At 31.8% G+C, this 27879-nt stretch overlaps 2 protein-coding genes across 3 annotated transcripts in view; both read right to left on the bottom strand.

Moving 5' to 3' along the window:
• On the bottom strand, positions 1 to 27300 carry LOC111625570 (TAR DNA-binding protein 43-like). Of its 2 annotated transcripts, none has more exons than XM_023368746.1 (4): positions 26919 to 27300; positions 10113 to 10282; positions 5318 to 5458; positions 1 to 3128 (listed from the first exon to the last, which is right to left on the bottom strand). In XM_023368746.1, exons 1-4 carry the CDS (start codon positions 27157 to 27159, stop codon positions 2175 to 2177), a joined length of 1506 nt encoding a protein of 501 aa, XP_023224514.1. In that variant the 5' UTR covers positions 27160 to 27300; the 3' UTR covers positions 1 to 2174. The 2 variants fall into 2 exon arrangements, with proteins under 2 accessions (XP_023224514.1, XP_023224515.1); XM_023368747.1 differs by having other exon boundaries at positions 1 to 3125.
• The window catches only part of LOC111625568 (alpha-amylase 2B-like), a 42885-nt gene continuing 42198 nt past the window's right edge, over positions 27193 to 27879 (bottom strand). The window contains exon 9 of the mRNA XM_023368743.1: positions 27193 to 27339. The gene's annotated coding sequence lies outside the window, so the exon portion shown is untranslated. The remainder of the gene's footprint in view (positions 27340 to 27879) is intronic.

The raw sequence follows: 27879 nt of genomic DNA, 5'->3' as shown, positions 1-27879 counted from the left end.
TTCCATAAAGTGATTTTATTGAAACAACCAACTATCGTACACACAGTCCTCAATGAACATACAATTCACGTCAGACACACCATTCTTCTTTGTGTAAATAAAAACTATCAAACTGTTTTATTATTACATAATTATCACACACACAGGGAATAACATCGTAATATGTACTCAAATACAATAAGCATACTTTGATTTACAAACAGAAAATATAGCAGCGTAACGTAATCCGTTCCTCGCATCGTACGGTACGAAAGAAAAGTATTTGTCAGATTCTTAAATGACAGTAAATCTATAACTTTATACAAATATCTCACAGAAAATTATTCTAATCAAAATTCAGATATATATATATATATATAGATTTATATATTTCGCATCACTTCCTGAAACTTAGCATTTACACAGAGCACCAGATTTCAAAGTGATAGACATCATGAGACATTTTTCTTTCGTTATAACTACACAACATATTAACATTTATCATTTCTACAAGAGCAGTTGCAGTCATCGTACTATATTCGTACTCTGAACTGAAATTTTTACAGTCAATGAAAATAGTAAAATTTAACTTTATTATTATTATTATTCTTTTTATTTTCCTCTCTTTATTAGGAAGGCACTTCCTTTTTTTAATAATTTATGATACATCCATCCAAAGAAATCACACCTGCCCCAGTCACCACACTATATCAAACATTCTAATCACTGCACACTGCTTCCAATGCCAGACAATGGTTGGTCGCAGAAGATTTTTCAGCCTTGCTGAACGACGTAAAATAAGTTTCTTTGTTTTTTACATACAGAATTATCTTTCGACACTAAAGTACAGTCATACATTTAAAAGTCTCAAATACAACCTTTTCTCTTTTTTTTTGACATAATAATCAGAACATTTGTCATATATTTTTATCTTCAGATTCCATGTAAACATCAATGAAAACAACAATTTAATATCAAAATTTAACCCGACCACGTAAAGTATCAACCAAGAGTAACGAGAAAACGTTCAAATGGATCCGACGCTTTTATTTTTCGACGCGTAACCAACCTGCAAAATCTATGGTGCCGCGAAGACGCTTCATTCAAAAAATCGCGGTAGGAAATTAAATTATACTTAATACTGAAAAGGGTTTATGTGACGTAACTCGACAACATCTGTTTTGAATCAAAGTTTGAACACCTTCGTGTAAAAATACAACTTCTAGAATTTAACCAGTGTTCCAAAAACAATTAATTCTTACATAAAAGTACAGTAGTTTATTGTACAATTTAAAATCAAAGTGTAATAGTTATTTTTGAATTTAAAAAGTTTGGCAGTTTTTATAACTTTGTTTAGTTTGGAACATATAGAAGTCGACTAAACTTTCCTCGGCAAAATACGATTTTTAACTATTTTGCTACTAAATTTTAATTCGAATACAATCGTCGGCAATCTGATTTAAAAGAATGCAACGATCTTGGTTTTACTTTAACGAAAGTAAGGTTAAATTTTGTCATAAATACACAAATAGTTATTTTCATTGAGGTAGAATTATTATACAATAATTAAAATTTTTAAAAAAAATTTCAAACTTTTCTACTTAGTGTTTCTTTTCTTTAACAGATGTAAATATACAATGAGTGATTAAGAACATCTTTAACAGAGACATGCTATACTAAAAAACTCATACATTCATTTTTCACAACAATAGATCAGTAAGACAGACATTATAAATTTACAAGGATTTTTTGTACTAGTAATTTTTTTTTTTTTTTTTTAATTTCCCCCAAAACTAAGAAGAAAATGAAAATAAAATACAAAATTCAGCAGGAACAAAATTATAATACATGAATGACTGATGATACATTATACAATTTTACCGTCATTCTGATCTTAAAATTAATTGTTCTGCCAACCCTTTTTTTAAATAATTTTAGAGTAATTGTTTTGCTATAGAACAAATTCTATTAGATTATATTTTTATACCATAGTTTCTGAAAGATTTAAGATTTACTTTTCGGTAAAAGTCAAAAAATGTTAATAAAATCTCTTGCATATTTATGGTAATATGTTTAAGAGGAAAAGATGTTACTATTTTGATATTTTCAGTTTTATTTGAATAACTTTACTTTGTCTGAATTAATTAAAAGCCTAACAAAAATATTTTCTTTTACGTTTTGTTTTTTTTTGAAATCTAGGGTGACACCGACATCCCGAATCCTTGTTTTCCATCTCTTTGGGGCCAGGGACCTCCCACACCCGGATTTGCGTTACTTCCCTCTCCTCCTCCTTGATTTTGATTCATCCAGCCTAAAAAACCAGCTCCCGGTGCATTTCCCCCGCCTCCTCCCAAATTTGGAGCAGAAGTAGCTACTGAGGTATTTGGATTTGGATTATTGGCAGGATTTCCTAAGCCTTGGCCTTCGGCCTGATTTCCACCTCCCTGAGATTGGAATGTTCCACCAAACAATCCAAGTCCAGCTTGACCTAAAGCAGCTGCTACGACAGAACTCAAAGGTAAGGCGGCACCCAAATTAAGCGCGCCCATACCCAAAGTGGGCGGTGTTGTGTTGACTCCCTGACCCGCTCCTTGAGCGTTCTGGTTTCCCAATCCGACAGCGGGACCCAAACCGAGACTGTTGCTTAGTGTTGCCAGATTAGGAATGTCTGCATTGCGGTGGCCACCTCCTCCGTGACCCACTCCGCTCTGATTCCAGACGCCGCTGTTCCCGAGACCCATGCCCATGGCATTGTGGTGTGTGATTTGGCCGCTTCCAAAAGGTCCCCCCGTGCCGGGTCCTCCTCCGAAACCGCCGATCCCGGGACCGCCGACGGCCGGAGGACAGCCCCGACCGTCTATTCTTCCGTGGCCACGATTACCGTGGTGGCCAATAGACTCGCTCTTTGGAACGGCATTACTCACATGGATACTTGTACCTTTGATGATGTGATCTTCGCCACACAAATTCTGAGCGACCTCGGGATCCAAAAATGTGACAAATGCAAAAGCTCGAAATGGTTTTGGTATGAAAACATCGGTCACTTCTCCATATTTTGTAAAATACTCACGTAGGTCATCGGATGTGATGTCTTCCGTACAACGCCCAACAAACACTTTCCTGCTCAGTTCGGAAGCCTGTCCATCCTGCTACAAAAGTAAACATTTAAAGATAGTTCAGTTCATTTAATACTTAATATAAAATTCATTTATTAAATAAATTATAAATATTTTATTGGTACCATGCATATTTTTAAAAAAAAGTTTTAGTCAAAAGATAATTATTTGTGTTTATTTAATAAATGTAAGAAAATAAAGGGGGAAAAAATCCTTTTACACAGTAACAAAAAACAAATTGTTAAGTTTAGTTATTATGAATTTTTTTTTATGAGTAAATTGCTTTATCAGGGGTGCACAACCTGCGGCCCGCGGGCCACATACGGCCCCCTATCAATGTTTATGCGGCCCGCGGACGGTACAGGGAAGTTTCTTCTTTCTTTCTTTCGAAGTTTCTAAGTGTAGAACTTTTTCCCTTTCACAAAGTCATTAGCACCNCCAGCATCCAATCTCAGCCATCGCATTAATCACTTGGAGGTCCAGCCCCCAGTCAGTAAACTTAATTCTAATTTGGCCCTTCTTCAGAAAAGGTTGTGCATCCCTGGCTTTATTAATAATTGACATGTAAAAGGACAAGAACCAAAGCGTTTTCTTTTTTTGACAACTCAATTATCAATTCAAATATTAATATTGTTTTGTTTATTTTGGCAATTATCTATGAAAAGGTATTGTGAAGTAGCTAAGTACTAAGTACACCATGATACTGCTGATATAATGGTAAAGAAACTCTTTGTAGTATATCACAAAAGAACATTTAGGATAGGTGCATGGCCTTCCCAGCCCGACCACGGAAGCATGCAAGACAGCCGATTCCACACTGATGCAGTCAAACAAATCTCCGATCTATCTGTACAAATCCAACACTGGCTCATCCATTTGGTAGTAGGGTGCTGTATCACTGCTATCACAGTCTAATAAAGTCCTTGACTATGATTTTATTTTTATACAGAAAATCTTATCTTCAATAATAAAAACGTTATCGATATTATAAAATATACGATAAGTTTCTTTCCGTTGGAATGATATCATGATTTGGCAAAAGAAATTTATATTTTAAAACTGGAATATTTTAATTTTATTAAAATTTAATATTTTAATCCATCAGAAAAATTTGCATAGATATTTTCTCAATACTATGTATAATCAAAGTTTAGACACACAGATTATCATCATATTAAGATTAGCTTCTTTAATGGAAATTTCTAAGTATATTCATGTTAAAATCTGCAAACGAGATCACGTTTTGTACCGAAACAACATGCACACACACAGACAGAGTATTTGTGACTTCCAATGGGAAGTAATGTCATCAAAATGATAAGTTTTTCCAGAGAAAATTTTATGCTACTTCCTATTGACATAAGGAACTCTGTAAAATGATATGTATCATAATCTATTAATACTATAAGTTAAGAGCCAAGCAACATATTGAGAACTATAAAAATTAACTAATAAAATGATCAAAATCTCAGGAACTGATCCCAATTTGTAGCAAATTTATCAAACATTCTATAATAAATTGAAAACTATTAAATGAAATATTTTCTTTTTATTTCATAACATCACTGTGAAATTTCCAATGTATTTGAAAAAATACATATAGAAGCTGTAAAATTCAAGTAATAATTAAGAAGTAAATTACATAACAATTAATTATGAATGTCATATTTAGCTAAAAGTTTCATTTAAATGAATAATTGCATTTTAACCTATTTTCTTTTGACTTTTTAATGCATTTAAAATAATCATCACACTTCTAAAAATTTTACGATCTTTCCCAAAAGATCGTAAAATTCATTTTCAATCATTTTCGACTTTCTCTACATTTCTTTAACCTCAAAAAGAATCCATGTTTAATTAATTATTGGTTGCAATAAAATGTATCTGAAAAATAATTAATAACAACAACATTACTTGAGGGTCAAAATCTTCACATGCATGGATAGACCAGCATGATGGTTGCACTTGCAAACATTCACCGATGCCATTATGAGATTCCTCGCTGACATGCCAGAAAGTTGGAAATTTTCAACTTTTTTTTATAAATCTTTGCATGCACTGATGCCACTGACATGTCGGAACACATTTACAGTTTTTCTACTAGCAAGCACCAAACGTTACCGGCACCGGCAAATACACGTGCTTAAATCCGGCATAATAACAAGAACTTCTAAACAAATAAGTTTACAAAATAAAAGAAATTTCTTTGAGAATGACATTACCTTTGAATTAGGAATTTTTACGTCGCACCACCTTCCGTCGATCAGGTGTCTTTTTGCTAAAACTCTTACTTGCGCTTCGTAATTTGCAAATCTGATAAACCCGAATCCTTTCGACTGCCCGGTGTTCGGATCTTTTTTGACCTATATAAATATTTTAAAATAATTTTTTCAAACTATAAACATAATTTAAATGATTAAGCAATGCAAAAACTTGTAATCTTAGAAACAAATAAATTAAAAGCATTGAATTATTTAAAATCCAATGACGATACTTCAAGAGAAAGTCATTATTTTCTAGAGTAACTGTAACAAAATTTGGCAAGCGACATAATAATCACAAAACTACAAGCAGGAATTTAAAATAAGACAGTCGCTCATATTTGCCGTAAGCAAAAATGACCTTAGGATGAACAAATGTATTTCTGAACATTTTTAGTTTCCTGAATAGTTTGGTCTTACTTTAAATAATCAAAAAATACAGTTACCAAAAATCACATATTTAAACACAAGCATTTTTAGCCTAAATTTAGGCAATCCTCAGCATTAAAGAAAAACGTAAAAATTATAACAGCAGCATGACCGAACATTTTCAAACGTAAAAGCATTCTACTCCATTTATAAAGTTAGTTTGATGTTGACAGTAGCCTAAATTTAGACTAAAAAATGTTTTAAACAGTTTTTGCCAACTTTAAAGTAGTTGTGTTTTTGATATTTATTTTCTAGCACTTTTAGTGTATGGGTAATCTACGATGGATAAGCGGATAATCACAAAAATCTATTTTAACGGGGACACAAAAATCAAACCTGCACCTCCCACAAACAGTAATTCAAAGAATTAGATTATACTCGTTTAATCAATTAATTTATTAAGAGCTCTTTTGATCTCCAAAATTTTTGGCTCAAACTTTGTGTCAATTTTACATCCGTTACAGCATATGATGCCTAATGACTCAGAACCGGGAGCATTCCTCGAAATGTGGCACTTCTCTTAAAATTTGTTAAAATATCATTATGTATCAAGATATTTTGTTTTAAATGATGTAGAACTAGTTATTTATTTTGTAGATAATATGAATTTTATAATTAACTTGAAATCTATGAATTACAAAAAATTGTTTTTTAAAACTCAGTAAGTATTTCTCTATTAAAATCTTAAATGTGTACAGAATGCATTGTTTCCACTCTAAAACAAGTATATTATTGACCGTAGACAAAACAGAATCATTTGCACACATGCTTTACGTATTTGTCTAGGATGCACCAAAAGAAAACACTAACGCTTTTACTACACTTAGTAGAGGTAATGTGTTGATAGAGATCAACACATTACCTCTACTAAGTATCATATTGCATACTTTTTATATTGCATATAGGTATCATATTGCATACTTTTTATTGTTTATGGACTTGGGGAACATATCGTTTTGTACCAATACATCTTATTGTAACTGAAGAAGATTGGTAAATTGTTATTCTAATAAATCTCTTGCCGGAATTTCAAAGGTCAGATTTTACTTGTACTGTACTGTTGTGTTTTAAAACAAACTTTGTAATTTATTATTTCATTTTTTCTGGAACTTACCTTTTCAGAAAATATTAACTTAATTCAATTATAACAGATCGGGAAAACACGACAAATACCCAACTTAATTGTATAACTGGAAATTTGTTTAAAAGAAGTTTTGGTTCGAGATCTTATTAAAAATAAAAAACCAGCACCCTAATTTAATTATTATTTAAATATTAAGAATATTACAAAGAAATTCATTAGACATTTTAGAACCAAGTTCTATACTAATATTCCTTAGCTTTGCATTGTGTAAGATTTTGGAAACTTTTTGTTGGCCTCGTTTATTATTTTCCAAAAAAGTGTGTGACCAGAATAAAAGTGGTTTTGACAATTTAAATAATTTATCCAAAACACCAAATAAAAAACACGAAAATTAACAGCATCACATTGATTCTTTGCTAAATGGTTTGGAAGGCAAAATCGAATAGCATTTTGTCTCAACAATAAATTTAAAGCTAATGTGAAAAAGCATAATAAGACTGTATCAATAGATGTTATTTCCAAATTAATCAAGGTCATACTTTTTTGTCAAAAGACATAGCAGTCAAACAATGCGGCAAATCCCCAGAATCCGAGAAAGATGAAAATCTATCTATATAACCCATTAAATGCATGTCCATCAGCGTAACGGTATGCCAAAAACGGGCACTAGAGGCGCCTTAGCGATGATTTTAAATTAACAATAAATTATTTTTATTTGTAATATGAATTTATTATTTATACCACGGAATAGTATAAATAATTATTATATGCCTTGATTAACCTTGCGCCGCACGTTTACAACATCCTGTGACTTACAAGTTAGTGAATGTCGTGCATTGACTCACGGGAAATTTGTTGAAAAAATGGCGGATACATTTAAAATCGAGGTTTACAAGCAAAGGTAAATAAACAAATTAAACTATTTTTAAAGTATTTATAGAATGTTTAATAGGTAGAAATTTAGATTCGTATGACACGATTGGGACTTTAACAGAGCTGTAGAGCATATTGATAAGAATAAAAAAGTCAAAGGAACCGTACCTCATGAGAATTTGTAAAGAGCGCTCACTAGGGGGCGTCCCGGGCTACTAGTTATATAGAGTTTGTTTACTTATTGGGTATGACAGATAACCATCTAAACATGTGTTTAGAAAAATCAGCAGTTTTTTAACTGATCTTTCAAACAGAATTTGGAACAATTTTAATCAATCCCAAATATTACGCTCAAAAAAATTTAAAAGAAACATGAAAAGCCAAAAATTTGTTTCTGTTATTGTAGACTATTTGTAGGACTCAAATGTCCACAGCATTCTGATAGGTAAGTGAAACCATCAAGGAAACATTTGCCAGTTTCTTGGATCTAAGCAAAAACCAAAATGCAAAACAACTATTTACTCAATACATAGATCAGTTTTAATTGTGAAGAGAAATTAGTTTCCCAAACTTATGACGGGACTGCATAACAGAGCACAAGCAAAAACAAGAGAGCTTTACAAAAACACCATTTTTGCTCTTCGTTTATGCTCTAAGACCAAATTTATTCTTTTCTGTCTGTTAGTTTCATTAAGAACATAAAATATTCTTTCAATCCCTAACTGCAATTTTTCTAATGTAATAATAATGTTTTTGAAAAATTAACATTAACATTCCAGAAAAATTTGGCACTTATACAGTCCGTTTAAACCGACCAAATACAAACACAAAAGTTTATTATGTAGGGGCCACAAACAGAAAACTTTCAAATCGACTAATGAAAAGTAGGGATATCCTAAGCAACAGAGATACTACAGAACGTTCTGGGAGTGTATTAGACGATGTTATATCTTTATGGGCCTAAATGTCACTACTTGGATGATATGTTGAACGTGAGTCTATTTTTATCTGAGAATCTTCACACATTTCTACATTAGGATCGTAAAATAAACCCACTTTAGAAGTCCCAGACCCAAATAGATTGCATTTTTTGATGTAAGTCATTGAATTAATCTTTTAATTCAATACCTTACATAAAAATATGCAATATTTTTATTAATTTAAGAGCTTATTACTTACTTTTTACCATTTTATCCAAGTCAGTATATTCCATACTTTTATGTTCAAATTTTAAACATGCATTCCTTTTTACTTTAAACTAACATTCTAATGGTATTTTAATATATTCTGCATTGCCTGAAGACGACGTTGATGCAATGTCAAAATTCTTGCTATATTTTGTTATTACAAAAATGTCTTAACAGCAAAATACTAGAATTTACATTTACATGACTATCAACACAAAGTGTATATATTTTTATTGAATTTATTTATTAATAGTTTTTTCATAAATAATTTCCATACTTGTAAGTAAAGTCAATAACATTGTTAGCATTAACAATTATGCAGAACACATTAAGATGTATGGGAATGCACAGACTTCAAAAGTTACAATAAATGGTACGTGATACCGGCTCTGATTTTAAAATTATCTAGTTTAATCAGATATATTTACACTGTTTTAAAAGGAAATTTTAAAAAATTGTTTGTTGCCAAAGGTCGATTGTCTAAGCCATATTCCAGTACAGCAAAAGTGAATGAATGGAAACTGCTTTTCCGACAGATTTTTCTTCAAATTCAAACTTAACTACCATCCAGCAACATCATTTTAAAATTGTATACGATACATAAATATTTTAAAAGGGTAGCAAAAGATTCAAATTTTAATAGTTTAGTTTTATAAAACCAAAATTCTGCTTTACTGGAACACAGAAATTTAAATTAATTACTATATCTCTAATAACTAATCTTGGAAAAACCAAGCCCATTGTCGGAAGAACTTTACAAAATCATTTATACGGTATATTGACGAACAGAACACAAAAAGCAGCCGACATTCGACCAGCTAACTAATCGATCTCCTGCTAGAAAAAACTAATTTTCCAAATTTTCATATATTTCATTGTTTAGTTTTATATTACAAATAGATTATTTCTAAAAAATTTTACATTTTTCTACTTATTATAGAAAATTCATGACACTAAAAAGTTACTTAGAAAACAATTTCCAGTCTGAAATAGTGTATACATTAAAATAGTTCTAAAAAAGTTGTGGCATTTTGATGTTATGCCTCCGATAGGCAATATTTTAAACCATCATTTTAGGATTTAAAAAGCACCTCCACAGATGGCTTTTCACGAGCAAGCAACGTCGGTAACACACAAATGCATAAAGCAGAATGCAATTGACACGGGGCAAATAAAATCTTACCTGTGCCATTAATACTTCTCCATACGTTTCAAAATACTGACGTAATTCCTGTTCCGTAGTCTTCCACGGCAATCCCAGCACTATCAGGTCGGAACACTTCTGACGGCTCTCCATGCGTTTTGTTTTCGCCGTACTGTTTTCCAACTGTTCGTCCGATTTGCGTTTGTTTTCTGCAATTAATCAATTACAATTTTTAACATATGACGTGGCATAATTACATGCTATAAATTGACAACAGCAAATAAGTTGTCTATTCATAAAAAATTTTAAGTAATAAAGTTTGGAAATAGGCTGCAATTGGTTACGAAGAAAAAGATGACTTTCTTCGATTCAATTATTATGCATCACTCTCTCAATAATCCAAACTAATCATTGTTCACAGACATTTGGATTAATAATTACATATAAAAAAAATAGGGCCAAGAAACAACTAGAACAAAAGTGTTTTCTTCTCGTAATTATACATAATATAAAAATGTACAGTTAGGAACTCCGTAATAGATGATTTAAGATTTCTGACTGTTTTAAAATTTTCTATGAATAAATGAATATGGAGAATTCATTTTACTAAAGCCTTTGAATTCTCCAAATGGCTTTAGATAAAATCTAATATGGTTTCCTTTTATGATAAAATCTACTTTGACTTATACGAATGTATGTTATGCATATTAGTGACTGACCAATTATTGGATTGGCATCAACAGTTGGTAACTAAACTGATGTCCAATCAGACATACAATGTGGAAGGGCCAAACATGTCTCATATAATAGCTCATTTTGTCAATACTGTATTTTTAAGTTTTTTAATATTCTCATGTATGTCATTTATTCAGTTTCCTTGATACTTCCTTCGGCAAGGGAAACAGATGCCAAACTGCCAGACTTCAATGGCAGACTGGGGCAGAATATCTTTTAGGAATTAAACATTTTTGATTCAAATTTAACTTTTCAGAATTGATAAATTTTTAATAAGGTGTTTTCCAGTTACAAGCTAAACCCGTAAGATTTTGGGGGTTAAAATTCACATTTTGAAACGAGATTTTGACACATTTTGATGGGACAAGCAACTGCGACTCATTTGAAAGCGAGGATCAAAAAAAGTTTGATTAAAAAAGAAAACAATAGAACATTGGTACTTAATAACAAATACTGATGATAGTGTAATCTGCTACAAAAGTGGAAATTTATTAAATAGTCCTTTAATAAATATTATAATTGTTAACTAGAAAAAATTTAATCAGAAATTAATTTTATTTGTTACACAATCAAAATTATTAAAATGAAAAATAAATGTACTGTTTTATCATTTTTTACTTATCATTTAGTATCATGCCAAGAGCTGGTAAAAAACTCAATTTTTTATGAAAATTGTTTTATTCTGTTTTTAAATGGATATATTGTATACTTTAAAGAATTAAAAACTATCGGTTTTCTTCAGTAACACATCACACAAGGAGCAGTTGTTAATATAGTTTTATTGAAGGAGATGCATTTCGGGATTTAATGACCCCTCTTCAGTCCTTAGACTGTTTATTTTCTTCACATCATGATCTTACACCCAAAATGCATCTCCTTCAATAAAACTATATCGACAACTGCTTGTTATGTGTTATGTTACTGAAGAAAGCCAATAGCTTTTAATTCTTTAAAGTCTACAAAACCAGTAACAGAAACCTAATTAAAAGATATATTGTATGTTTATTTTTTTTATTAATCATTATACATTGTTTATATATGTATATTGTTTACCTTTTATTAATCATTACACATTATAAATAACTTATTATTTCCCTTTTGGTTACTTCCATGCTGGGCACGCGCATTTTCACCTGCCAGAAGTTTTGGTTTATGTACCATTCTATTTTTTAAAATTAATTGTTCCGTTCTGCATTTGAATAGTAACCCAAAGAAGTTTGTTTTCATTAACATTATATTTAAAATATTGAATACCACCACTCAACTGGATATACTTGAACTAAAGCCCATGCCTATATGGCAATTTTCTGTTGTTAGTTTGCCCGATGATGCCATTGAACACAAGCAAAAACATTAATAACTGCAAGCAGCTCCAAAAATAGAAATAAATAAATTATCAACATTACATTATTATGAATTCTCTCATATTTATAATCTTGCTTAATCAATACAATATTTTTAAAATTGCAAACCACTTTAAGTTTTAAAGTTACAGTAGGTTTCAAACTCTTTGAACAATTTTGCACCAATTAGTCACCATTATTTTGTATAAAAAATATATTTTGCATAAACTTATTTTTGTTAGCATTACTCTACTTTACACTAATTAATAAAACTATGAAGGATCCCAATATACAAATAAGATAAAAGATAAGAATTAAAAACACAACCGGTTTCAAATGACAAACTATCAATAGTAAATATATCTTAAGATAGCATTACAGATAAGAATGTTTTCTTTCAGAAAATGTGTGCTTGTATTTAGTAAATACAACAAACCGTGCCTGAATGTTTAAAGGAAATGCCAGAAAAGACCAATTTATAGAATAACTTGTATGTTGCATTTTATATATATACTAGCTGTTACCCGCGACTTCGTCAGCGGAGGTTTTGCAAGCAAACCCCATTTACATCCAATATTTCAATAACCATAGTAATTGTTATATAACACCTACCGCTGAAGAGAATTGCCGAAAATCAAACGAACTATTTTCAATTTGATCAATTTTCTGAAACGTTTACAATCGTTCTATAATCGAACCAATACGCANATGATCATACATACTTTTTCACTTTTTTGGCTTATTACATATACAGTTTATGTCAGCTTTGTTATGGCATACTGTACTATCTTGTAATATACATGTTTACATAAAATAAAAAATAGAAATCTCAACAGGACTGAATACTTTCAAGTACAGATGTTCTTTACGTAGGGGATCTAAAATGAAAATTTTTTTCGAACAACAGATATTTTCCCAGGAGTGTGAGAAATCCGTTGTTCACAATATAATAGATTTTTTGTGCCTGAGTGATCCATTAAAACAAGATTCTACTGTATGCAGGCACTGCCAACTAAGCCGAATAAACAACCATCTTGCAGCTTCCTTGTAGCCACAGCTCTGCCAAACATTGATACTGGAGTTTTAACATTGTTAATTACATATCAGTAAACTCTCTCCTAATTTAATGGAAAATTGATACGATATCTTAGGAAACCTAATACAAAACTCTTCCCTTTGTGATATTCAATTGAAAATTGATTAAATACTAGAATTTAATTTTTTAACATTGTTGAGATCTGCATATAAAAGAAATTTAAAACTGGACGATCTCGTGGTCGTGGCCGGTGAAGTTTGAATGATCACGCCCAAAAGCAGCAATATCAAAGAAGATAGGAGAATGAGAATGAGACCTGCCTTGAGCATCAAAGTGATTCTGTCTCCGAGATAGTCTTGTCCCAAATACAGTTTTGCTGTTTTACTTGTTTCTTCTAGTCTTCGATGACAGAAGGTCGGTTAAAAATACTTAGACCAATAAAACAATTTTATTGCTTTTGTAGATTTATATAAAGTTATCTAAATGTCAAAATTATATTTTTCTTTATCAACAGTACAGTATTAGAGTGTAGTTAAATCTAGACAGAATGTAAACTGGTTTTCGACAATGAAAAATCAAAAATGATCATAACGTAGCAATTTAGAACAAATATTTTTCGTAGAATCTGTCAAAAAATTTGACAAAATACGTTGAAAATCCACCGATCAAATAAAATAATTCGGCCAACTTCTTTTTTCTGACGTTTTCCTCCAAAATCTGTGTACTTTTAAATATTTGTTACTACCAAAAATAGGGAGCGAGTTAATTAATACATATTTTTATTCTTAAAACTATTGTACTATACGGTACAGTACATATTAGCTGTATAATAAATTATGTAAAAAATATTCTTATATATCAGACATGGACAAATGCGGCTATTTTTGAGTTACATGCCACTCTTGCTGAAAGTGTTAATTTCTGCTTTTTTATTATTATTTTTACAATTTTATTTCCACAATTTTGTGAAAATATGTTTATTAAAAAAATTCAACATTTGTTTTATATTTTATTTATATTATATAATAAAATCGTGGTACAGAACTGTGGCTCCCATGCATTTTGCAAAACCTACATTTCGGCTCCCACTGAACTNTATTTTTACAATTTTATTTCCACAATTTTGTGAAAATATGTTTATTAAAAAAATTCAACATTTGTTTTATATTTTATTTATATTATATAATAAAATCGTGGTACAGAACTGTGGCTCCCATGCATTTTGCAAAACCTACATTTCGGCTCCCACTGAACTCTTGCTTGCCCACCCATGTTATATATGATTAAATTCAATAAGGTATTAAAAAAAAAGACTTAAAATTAAATGTGATATCGTATAAATCTTTGATATTTGTAATTTTTAATCCAAATATCAGAGTTTTTGGTTATCCAAGGCAGCATCGGGCAACGTTACCTCTGATAATGGAGTTCTACTGTGCCTCAATTTTATTTACTTATTTTTTAATGTGAAAATTTCCTACAGAAAACCGTCATTTGAAATCTTAAATATCAATCAAGTTGAAATTATAAAAAAAGAATAGTTCTGCATATTAGATCTTAAAAGAGTAAGCAAGCATCTGCTCCCATGAAATAGCTACAAAACTTCTAAGTTTTGCTTCCTAGAGTAAGCAAACACTAGAAACTTTGGGACCCAAAAATCATTTACTGTATCCTATCTTATAAACATCAAATCAAAATGACCTTTGGTGTCTGACTCCTTAAAATTCAAGTTAGATGTACAGTAAAATTGAGAAACCTGAATTTAATTGTTCTTATAAAGCACTAGTTGGGACTACTGAAAACAAATGTAAAAACATTAAAATGGGATTTTGTCATAAATTAAAATGACAATAATAAACTTGGCAATTCTTTTCTTTTAGAGCTAAAAGAATACATGAAACCAAAACACTTTAATGTAAATAAAGCTTACTGAATATCACTTTCCTTTCCATACCCAGAAATAAATCATCAGAGGGTTACAAAAACAAACTGAAAAAATTCTGACTGGTATTTTTCTTTTATCCATCAGCATTAGGCTATAGCTAGTGATGAAAGCGAAGCGTGGTACATAGATTATACATGGTACAGTAGAATCTTGTTTTGACAGATCATGGAACAACAAATTTTTCAAAATACTGGATCTTTTTCTAGGTCCTGCCAAATCAATATAATTTTACCTCTAGCAGATCCGTAACTCGGAATAATGGATTGTTTTCTAGCTCCATCTTCGGTAAACATCATATTTTTTTCAACCTTTAATTAATAATTAGGTGTTTCTGAATACCGAATTAAAAAAACATATTGCACACTGTACAAACTAAATGCATAATTGTCATGGTTCTCACTGCAAACATTGCAGCCACACACTGTCCTCCTGTAGCACATCAATTAGTGGTGGGAAACTACTTCTGGCTTAATGCTTCCAGATATGCACATGTGTGCATGTATGCAACAAAGATGTGCCGCACATACATGTTCAGAAATATCGCACCTTGAAATTGTGCTCACATAACAGTAATATTTTGTACTGACGATGCCACCAAAAGAAGCCCAGAAACATTACAGCATCATCAAAGCAAACCAAGATGGACAAATTTTTTTAACATATCATAAAAGTGCTAATGATCATACATACTTTTTCACTTTTTTGGCTTATTACATATACAGTTTATGTCAGCTTTGTTATGGCATACTGTACTATCTTGTAATATACATGTTTACATAAAATAAAAAATAGAAATCTCAACAGGACTGAATACTTTCAAGTACAGATGTTCTTTACGTAGGGGATCTAAAATGAAAATTTTTTTCGAACAACAGATATTTTCCCAGGAGTGTGAGAAATCCGTTGTTCACAATATAATAGATTTTTTGTGCCTGAGTGATCCATTAAAACAAGATTCTACTGTATGCAGGCACTGCCAACTAAGCCGAATAAACAACCATCTTGCAGCTTCCTTGTAGCCACAGCTCTGCCAAACATTGATACTGGAGTTTTAACATTGTTAATTACATATCAGTAAACTCTCTCCTAATTTAATGGAAAATTGATACGATATCTTAGGAAACCTAATACAAAACTCTTCCCTTTGTGATATTCATTGAAAATTGATTAAATACTAGAATTTAATTTTTTAACATTGTTGAGATCTTCATATAAAAGAAATTTAAAACTCATCTTTTAGTAATTCATTTGCCTTACATATACAACTGATGGAAGAAATGGCAGGGCCAAGAATATACATTACATATGATTAATTTAGAAAAAAAACTGATTCTGTATTATCACCTAAAGACAAAAAGTAGAACAATTAAGAAAATTTTCTAAAAAGCAGGTAAAGTAGGGAGAATATGAAGGCTGCGGAAGTTTTCCTTCTGAACCTTCCTCACGTGGGGTTCAACCAATAAGGAGCCAAGCTGGATTTGAACGGTCATGTGTGTAAACATTCATTTTGATATACTGATTGCCNACGTATATCCGGTCATGTTGAACTGAACTTAAATAAAACCGAAGTGAACTTACAAAGTTCCGTTGGAGTGGACTTCCCACTCTTGCTTCAACTTAACCTTTTTATAGCATCTACATCGGGCTCGATGACCAATTACTGCTTACTGAACCATAACACTATACAAATGTGATGTGGCGTGATTCTTGGCCGACCAATTAGTGATCACCAGCCATAACATTATGCAAATCTGTGATTCCAAGCCATAGTCTTATGCAAATCATGCCATGTGGCATGTTGTCTGCTGACCAATCAGTTGCTGTACTTTCAAAAAGCAAACAGCCATTTTCAACCTGCTGTCAATGACCATTACGAGTAAAAAAAAAAAAAAACTTTACTAGGTCTTACTTTCGGGGGGGGAGGCCTTATATTTAGCAATTCAGCAAAACCTCTGCTAGGTCTTATTTTCAGGAAAACATGGTATGTATGCGAACAAGCGTTTTTGCTTATGAATTTAAACAAGTGTAAAACACGGAACAGGTTAACCAACAAGAATTTGNTGAGATCTGCATATAAAAGAAATTTAAAACTCATCTTTTAGTAATTCATTTGCCTTACATATACAACTGATGGAAGAAATGGCAGGGCCAAGAATATACATTACATATGATTAATTTAGAAAAAAAACTGATTCTGTATTATCACCTAAAGACAAAAAGTAGAACAATTAAGAAAATTTTCTAAAAAGCAGGTAAAGTAGGGAGAATATGAAGGCTGCGGAAGTTTTCCTTCTGAACCTTCCTCACGTGGGGTTCAACCAATAAGGAGCCAAGCTGGATTTGAACGGTCATGTGTGTAAACATTCATTTTGATATACTGATTGCCAGAGAGGACTGGCTTTTGTTTTGTGTATTCTTAAAAATGTTCAATTTTGTTATGTGTTTAGTGTTTATTGTGTTTTGTTATAAGTTTGTGAACCCACATATTTATTTTAGTTTCTCTTTGTGTTAGTTAATTTTTACGAGCTTTTATTTTATGTAGTTCAGCTCTTTTTGTTAGAATTATTTAGTCATTTTTTGTGTGACCTGTCAATGTCTAAATAAACGTCTGTTATGTGAACTGTTTGAATTCTTAAAATATAAAAAAATAAGCCTCAAAAAATGTCACATATATCCAATCCAAATCAAAGGTTCATCTATGGTACATGATCTATATTCTGCGAATTACATAGCTCTTACTCCCCCTACAGAAAATCAGAAGTGGTACCATAATTTATCTAGTTATTTTGAGATGAAAATGATTTCTATTTCAGAAGATAATGGCAGAACATTTGATTTTATTTTTACCTTATAAAATTAAGTTCCTTAGAGTGGTAGACCAATACTGCTCTAGGGAACTGGAAACTAATTTGGATGAGTAAAGAAAAAACCCCCAAGAATTTTGCAGGAGGTGGACCATTCCAGACATAACGGGCCTCGCCAAGCAGACAGCTGCCCAACAGTGGGACTGGCCAAACTCATAATGGACTTGATAGAAAGGTCCTCATAGTATTCACAGAACAAGGTCAAAGAATAAATAATGTTAATATTTTAATTGCATAAATTTTTTCCCTTCCACTCCATTTCATAAATAGACAGTCAATGAAATTAAACTAGTGGAATGTTGTTTCATTGACATATACCAATTCCTACACAATGAAAACAAATACAGTACACCCCCTATAAAACAGGTTCCTATAATTACAATTCCTATAAAACTGCGAAAAAAATTGCTACGATATCCGTAAAAAACGGTAAGAAACTCCTATAATTACATAAAACGTCATCAGGCAGCCGAACTATTTTCCGCCGTCAAGTGCCACGCTATGGAGAGATTACTATCGTCTGTACAGTATTATATATAAATTAGGTACTGTATATACAATTATATATTAACTTAATTTATTGTAACTTTGTTACTTAATTAACTTAATTATATATATATTTCCCACGCTACAAAGAGTTTAGGCTAACTATCGTCTGTACAGTATGTAAATTAGGTACCATAAGTCTAATACAGTACAGTCGACCCCCCTATAACGTACGTTCCTATAACGACAATTCCTATAACGTAGCAAAAAAATTGTAGAAACTTTCGTATAATGTACCTCCTATAACGTCGTTTCGCGACAAGATTGATAGAGTCTGGACCAATAGTGGATGAGCAGCCGAACTACTTTCCTCCGNTACCGTAAGTCTAATACAGTACTGTAATTTTATACATTTCTTGTGAAAGAAACATTTCTTATTCAACGGCGATTAAAATTATTTATATTAAATTAATTAATGATGTTTCCAAAGTTCAACGAAGTTTTTGCAGAAAAATAAGTTATTAGAAATCGGCCGCTGTTTGCTGAGCTGTTCCGCGACGAAAACAAGCTTGAGCAATGGCGATGTCAAATAGTGCACACTCGGTAAGTAATCCTACAATTTTTTGTTTATAGCATAGTTTATACGGATTATTTCCAAAAAAATATACGTATTTTGGAAATGTTGAGTCGGATTAGTCTAGAATCGATTAATTTTATGGAAGAAAACCTTTCAATCAGCCGTACTCCGTAAACTTCACACGTGTCGGGCTGTGATTGGAAGGAATCGTAAGAAATCGGATTCCTAAAGAATGGAACGTATCTATGATCTTATAGGGGGTCGACTGTATAACTCATATTGCAACTTAAAAGGAATTTAATATATCAGACATGGGCAAATGCAGCTCTTTTTGAATTATGTGCGGCTCTTGCTGAAAGTGTTAATTTCTGCTTTTTATTATTATTTTTACAATTTTATTTTCACAATTTTGTGAAAATATGTTTATTAAAAATATTCAATATTTGTTTTATATTATATAATAAAATTTTAGTACAGAATAAAAAAAAGTACAGAACTGCGGCTCCCATGCATTTTGTAAAACCTACATTTCGGCTCCCACTGAACTCTTGCTTGCCCACGCCCGTAATATACATCATGTGTATATTAATGAAAGATTCCAGCCAATTTTGGAATTAATACTAGTAAGTGTAGCATAACTATATCACTAATACACAAGACTGTAATTATAGTCTGTATGGTCTGTATTTAATTTTTTTTATTGTGTGTGTGTGTGTATATATATATATATATAATATAATTTTTTTGCACAACTGTATATTATACTTTTTACTTGTGCCATCACCAGAGAAAAGATAAAGTGTGTATGTTGAGGGGTCATCAGCATTTGAATAATAATTGAATAAAAAAATTATAGGATTTATTCCATTAACAGTTACCCTCTAACAGTAAGCACAAACTAATAAACAGTACAGCTGCAAGATGAAAAACATCATAGACGGCACATTTATTCTAATAAATACAGCACTTATATTAAAATGTACAGTGAATATTAATTTTAGATTATCTTTTAAGAACATAAATTTATACAATTTATTTTTGCTTTTGAATTGAACATTGGTACTGTACATTAATAGAACATTGGTTTAGATCAGTGGTATCCAGACTTATCAACCAGTGGGCCAAATTACATACAAGTTGTAAGTAGAAGGCCATAAATATTTTATATATTCCATACATATGAAAAATAGGCCTATTTCTATTATTTATATGTGATGTATCAAATATGTTTGCAGGACAGATTTAGTCTGGAAAACCTAGTTTAAACACCATGATTTAGATTAGTGGTGCACACCATGGTTTAAGTAATACAAAAATAAGTTCTGCTCTATTTACAAGGGAAACATTACTATTAGATAAAATGAGAGTACAGAAAATGTATATGACAATTTATAGTAATTTAAACGTGAAAAACAATTTAGATAAAGTTTCAGTTACATTATACTTTGTTACACTTGTCAAAACGAAAATTAGCAGAGCCGGTGGAGCTTAATAAATTCATAAAAGACAGAAAAAGGAAGAACCAGAAAAATATAATTCAAAGTCCGAATCAATTGCCAAACTAATTTATTTTTGGGTTAAATTAAACCTAATCTAATTAATCAATTATTAGAATTTATACACATGCCATCTTGCATAAAGTTTATTAATTAACATAAAGAGTAATTAGATCTGTTCTAACCCAAATGTCAATAATCGACCGATTAAACTTCTACTTATAAGGAAAGATACAGACATCATCAATCAGGAATATTTTTAAAAATGTCACAGGAAACATATAAAACGATAAAGTTATTTGAAAAATGGCCTTGGATACATAAATATATACCTGTCAGTACTTGGCCTTCAACAAGTACTAGCTAGAATCTCAGATTTTGTATAATAAAAAACAAAATTATTTTAATGGAGTTTGAAATAATACAAAAAACATGAGTGCATATCATTAAAACTTTCACATATACTTATTATTCTCTCAAGTAAAGTTTCAGACAAACAATCCAAAAAATTGGAACATAAAAACATAGCTTACGTAAAGACATTTTATAATTTTATGCTCAAATGTTTAATCTTCGACATCATTCTGAACACTTAATCTTCGAACTAAGAAAATCTTATCACCAAATTTTAAATGAAAATCCAAGTTGCTTATTTGGATATTCAAATCTTTCATTACACGAAAAAACAGTTTCGTTTAACAAAACAGACCGAAACGCCTCTTCTTTGTGTAATAAAAGATTTGGCACCACCCGAATAAACAGCCATTTCTTTTATTTTAGTCCAGGTCATTACTTGTTTTGTCGCATCAAGAGAGGCCACTTTCTGGCAGCTCGCTGCTTTGCCTGTAGTAATTAAAAAATAGAAATAAAGCAACTATTGCTTACTTTATACTTATATGCATTTTTGTATTATTTTACATTCTATTAAAATGGTTAAAGCATTTTCATTAAGTCCGTGATGGATTTTTTTTTTAAACAGAATATCTTATAATATGGGTTTAATATTTTATATAGTAGATCCTCAGTTAAAAAGAAAAAACAATATGCACTAAAAAGTTAGGCCAGCGAGTCGGTGTTAGTGGTGGAAACATTAATGCCAACTCTAACAAGTCAGCATTATTGTTTCCTGTAGAATTTTATTCCTAATGTATATTTATTTTTACATTTATAATAGCAGTGTATATATATATGAATCACTCAAGTAACATTGTTATTTTATTCACATCTATACGTTATAACATTTTAATAAATCTCATACATTATAAGTTCATTATTAATCATATTTTAATTTAAAAAATATGTTCAATTTAACAGACTTTGGCTATAATGGATGTCTCTTCCTCTCAATTAGTCTGTTAAATAGAGGGCTTACTGCATGAATTTGTATAAAAGATCTCCTACATTCAACACTCCTAGAATCTTGAAGTAAATTTTAATGTAACAGATTTATGCAAGTGGATAAAAAAATGCACACGCAGCATGTTTTATATTATGCATAAAAGCAAGCCCTAGTAATTAATTTTATTGGTAATTTCCTCACATCTTTACTTCAGAATATTAAAATTATTAGACAACTGTTCATTTTATTTTTCTTTTATACGTCATTTATCATTATTTAAATTATTTTGAATTCTTAGAATCAATCGTGCAACAATTGGTATGTATCGCACCGACCAGAAATTTAAAAGGCTTTTGAATATTTTGAAGTAAAATAGAAGTTTGTTAATCCAGTATCTGATAATCTGGAATATATAGTAATCTGGCACCCTCTGAAAAGTAATCGATAATTTCTGTAATTTAGGATGCTGGTATTTGGCAAATCAGAATTTTTTCGAATGCACAGTGCCTTAAAATCTGCAGGCAATAATATGTTCACTTACACTTTGCATGTTTTTCAGTCTTAAAACGACCTAGTCATACACTAATTAATGTAAGAGAGAGCGAGAGAAAGAGAGAGTGTATGTATGTAAATAAATTGAAAACACATGGCAGCATGCACTAATATAAATTGTACAGTACATCAATGTCTGAAACTTTTGATCACATATAACTAGTAAGAAAACTGTGATTCATAACTCGCATGCGGTTGTTCTAGACTCTTAGGCTGTGTACACACTAGGCGTTTTTAAACGCGTGTTTTAAAGAACCAAGAGTTCTACATAGGCGTGCACACTCAAACGCGTGCTTTTGGCCAAGCGCGTGTTAAGTGCGCGTTTATAGATTTTTCTTAAAACGCACGTTTTTCGGGCGCTTTAGTAGAACTCTTGGTTCTTTAAAACGCCTAGTGTGTACGCAGTCTTATTACAGCTTCCGCTGAGTTTATATAAAGAAATTGTATATATGTAAGTAATAAGTTTTCTGACTATTACATAGTGTAATATACACAAGGATCGTAAATGTAATTCATAACTTGACCTCAAATGGGAAACCGAAAAAACTAGAGAGTTAAATGATTATTTATCCAGTTAGTCATACCAATAAAGTACAGTAAAACAATAGTAATATTTCTATTGAACAGTGGTAACTATATTATTTTAACTATATATAATGATGCAGCTCTGCAATAGGCATTCCAATGAAGGATGCAACTCTCATTTAGTTCTGATATGCAGTGTATGGCTCCTACCATGACAAGGTTTGACCACTCCTGGCATATAACTTATGGAATTTTACAAAAGTATTGGGTAATCTGGCACCTATTGGAACAAAGTAGTGCCAGATTAATAAACTTCTGTATATAAATAAATTTTATCATAAGAAGAATATTTTGTAAGTAAATTACAAAGTGATTTTTGTTATATATTTTTATAACAACACAGAATAGTCAAACACTTAATTTTCTAATCTAGCATTTTTGTTAAATGTGTTTGGCTTCTATATCTCAATGTTGCAACAGAGGTCAAAACATTCATTTAATAAAAATATTCTGCTAGATTTAAAAGTTCATTATCATCATCATTTAGATTCAGCAGAAATGGCTTATAAAATAGTTGTCAAATAGAAATTTGAATAAAGAAGATTCAAATAAGAAATTTCAACTCACCAAGAACAATCAACCTATTTGAATGAGTTTCTTAGTTTTAATGTCATCAGCAAAGACTTAGTGTGGATTTGTAACATGGTAGTCCTGTGTGTAACAATATAAATTTAAACAGCAAGCACTGTTGATAACTTTTTTTTTTAATTTTCAATATTAATGTTAGCATAACATTTAAACTTTTCATTGACAATTTGTAATTATTTACTATCAACTAGAATTGAAGATTACATATTTGCCCTTTTTCATTTAATGTTCAAATATATATTCTCTCTTCTGCTCCCATGTTGTGCTGCTGTGTCAAGGGAGCAAGAAGGAGGAATATATCAGGTCTCCGTATAAATATAATAGTGATTCGCAACTGGGAGTACACAGAAATAAATTAATAATGGCAGATGTACTATAAGAATATTCGGATTCTGTGTTGAGGCCTTTGGCGATAGTACTCAATACTTAGTGTTAAATAACAATATAACTAATCATACATCTGACTTTCTGATAATTGAATCATGTTTGGGAGGAAGTCATCCAGTCAAAATTTCAATGGCTTCGGAAAGCTCTAAAAAAGTATCAGAAGGAATGCTAGGAGCCAGTTTACTCTCTTTAAAAATGCCTCCCTGCTTGGCCAGTAGATTAGTGCTTATATTTGCAGGCAAATTCACTCATGTGACCCATGCAAAAGAAAAATTTATTGCAGGCAGCCAGTCTGTCAAGATGCAAACAGCAGGCCCAGTCAAGTGCCAACATAAACCAACAACAGTTTGATTTGACAATTTGACTTTCGAATGCTGTCAAAGCAGTCCGACCTTCAGAAACAGGATGCAATCATACTAGATTGTAACTCGAGTTGGGAAAAGCTCTCTGGATTCATTAAGGACATATTTTGTAAACCGATATTCAATATTCCAGAAGTAATTTATACCCAAAGCTTAGCAGGTGTTTTCTTGTAAAATATATTTGTAGATTCCTTGTTTTTTTGTTTAACGAACTGTACAAATTGCAAACTTAAACAATTACATACACCAAATTTGCAAAAAAAATGTTAACATTTTAAAATTATTAATAATTGATATTTATATGGTAAATTATATGATGATTAATTGATTGATAATCAATAGTTTACATGATTAACTATTAACAATCATATAAATAATATATCATTAATAATTACTCATAACAGTCATATATCCTGCTGTCATACATGTATTATAAAATTAAATATACATCATACAAAAGTAAATAACTAAAGCATTGAATGGTTATGTTAATTTTACTGCAATAGTAACTCAAAGGATTATTGTTAGATATACTGTATATGTGTAAACCGCTGAAGATGGGGCTAAAAACAAACGTAAAAGGTGCAAAACCAAAATTTGATTGAAGCACAACACAAAGCTTGCCTGCAAAAAACATAATGCCAAAATTGGGGGTCAACCATTATTGTGTTTAAGTAACATTGCTTTCTATTTGTTACTCAAGTTTACAGCGATTACAATTTTGAAATATCGGTTTGCATGCAGAAACACGATTCAACAAAAAAGTCAAATCATGTTTCTGAAAACAATTTAACAAAAAATTACTGCACCACACCAATTGAATTTACATTTTATTTTTGTATCTATAAAACTATTTCACTATATTCCAAAGACAGCGACAGACTCTCAAAGACACTATTATTTGAAAACATGTCGCTGGTCATTGAAATTTGGAAAAATAAATATAGTTTTGTAGCCAGAAAACTATTATTTTCCTCATATAAATTAACATTTTTAGATTTTTATATATCGGTACACTGAAAATATTTGGAATAATACCATTCAGAAGAATTATTCTTCTTTGTAATTCAGAAAATTTATTTTATTGTATAATTTGTGATATTAAAAAACAACTATGTAAACTATAATCAATATACAATATCATATATTTCAGAATAAATATACCAAAGATGGATTTTATACAAGTTTAAACACACTTCTCATTTAGCAATGAACTATTATTATTTTGGACTTACTGTATGTTCAATGACGAGGACATAAATAAACTAACTTAAAGAAACAGCTTTAATTTCCAGTATGCATTTAGAGTCTTCCATGACTCCTCTTCGGCTGGAATTTACATGAAAATACACCAAAGCTAATTGTCTGTGCCAATCTATTTATTAAATCTATAACTTTCATTACTAAGCAGAAAGAAGTAGTATTTAAAAATACCCAGTCTCCCAAAGACATGTCGGCACGGCTCGAAGACACTCAAGTTTTAAATGTTTAATAAATTCAATTTAATAAAAGAATAAAAAGGATCAAACTTTTCGAAATTTCTGAAGATCCAGACAATACATCTCTCAATGTTACAGTGCACAAAGACAAATGAGTAAGCATTTCGCTCAGTTTTTAATTAAAAAAAACTGGATTATTATAAATATTTTACTCAAACTGCACCATTAACAGTTACAAAAAAACAATTTTAATAAATGCAATGAAATCATACAAATCACATACTTTTTTGTAGATGCGTCGAGCCCACAAAGAAAATCAAAATCAATCTACCGGACAAATACCATTCTATAATCTGCACTTGCCACTTTTTGTAATTTCGTCACACGTAACGCATCTAACACGTCACTACTTTAAAATACAATGGGCGCATCGCTCAGATACACAAATGGACGACGGGTGCATTGCTCGAATATGCAAACCGACAACAGTCCGTTGCAGTCGTACATACAAACAAACGGTACGGCCGGATAAGTAAAACGACGACGGCTCGATTCGAAACGGACGAATAAACACACCACCGAGGCAAGAAACACAAATAACTTTAACAAAAGCAAGTAGAGATCTTCGGGTCGCACGGATCAAACACGGATCCACGTAACCCAAAGACATCCGTCCGAAAACGTCGACCTTGGTTAAAATCACCAGCAATTCTCTCCACCGTAGCATTTACCCGTCCGTTCCAAATCAAGCCGCAGTCGGTCGGCCCGTTCGACGTCCCTCAACCGAGAGCCGGTCCACCCGTGGCCGACGGACACGCGCGCGACACCACCAAAACGTTACGGAGACGCAAGACGCCGGCCTCCACCCTCAATTTTCCCCAAAAATACCTAAACTCCCCACGTGATTTTGGAAAAAAAAAAAACCCGAATTAAACGTAACAACACCTAAACCCGCCTACCTTAACAATTACGCAAAATCTGTAGGTTAACGCGTCGCGAGGATGCTTTCCAGCAGAGTTTAAACCGAAAAAAACATCACTTCCGAGACGCGACCGTAGTATTAGGCTTAGAGAGTCTCCTCGGAGCTGCCATTTAAAATGCACGGACTCACCTTTAGGAAAGACTCCGATGTACACCAGATTGCCCCAACCGGATTCGGGTGGATGGAAACGCCCGTCCAACAATCGAACGCCCCTCATGGTACCAGTTTCGGGATTTCTGTATTTCAGTCCGCAAGTGCCTGGATATTGTGCAGATAATGTCGTTAGCAGTAAAGTCCCGTCGTCTTCGCACGGCAATTCTATCGGTTCATCGTTTTCTTCCTCGGCCACCTGTATGAAACTCATTGTCATTACGATCTTCTTCCTTTCCCTTCGTCGTTTTACTTTTTTTTTTTTTTTTTTTTTTTTTTTTTTTTTTGTATTTTTCTTCCTTTTCTTCTTCTTCCTCTTCTACTTCCACTTCTGCAACGGTACGTCTGTCGATGCGCGATGGTTCTCGAAACGGCCGCTTGGTGTCGCCCGTTCGTCCGGCTGTCGGAATTATATGAAAATATGAAAAAAATATATTCGTGTTTTTTATTATTTTTACGATTTTAAATGTTTTATTATTATATAAATATTAATATGTGTCGTTCGTTAATTTTAATAATATTCTGCAACGAGCCAGTATTTTAAAAAGACGAAAAAATAAGATGCTTTTTTTTTCATTAATGTAGCGCTTTTTTCTAGTTTTTGAAACTATACTAGAGGACGCGAGTCACTCGTCGGCCTGGCGGGGTGACGTAGTCGTGAATCCGATGCCCAACTTAGCCCAAAAAAAAACAAACTCCGCCCCTGGGCACTAAATGAGTTTTTTTTTCTATACTCGTCGTGGATCGGGTCGAGCCCACGATGGTGGCGACAACGGCCCCTATGTATTCGGGAAATATTGCCCATAAAAAAAATTCCTGGCGTTGCTTGGCCGAGTTTTTTTGCGCTAAGAAGGTATGGCGTACCCATTAAGGGTTATTTCTTGTCTTTATTCGTTGCTTCTCTGCCGGTCGCCTCAGTGCGGGCCTGGCCGAGTCCATG

This window comes from Centruroides sculpturatus, unplaced genomic scaffold, assembly GCF_000671375.1.
Source record: "Centruroides sculpturatus isolate CEXI.00-Female unplaced genomic scaffold, Cexi_2.0 scaffold389, whole genome shotgun sequence".
NCBI lineage: Eukaryota > Metazoa > Arthropoda > Arachnida > Scorpiones > Buthidae > Centruroides > Centruroides sculpturatus.
The sequence above is the reverse complement of the archived record's forward strand: the minus strand, read 5'-3'. Positions and strand labels throughout refer to the sequence as shown.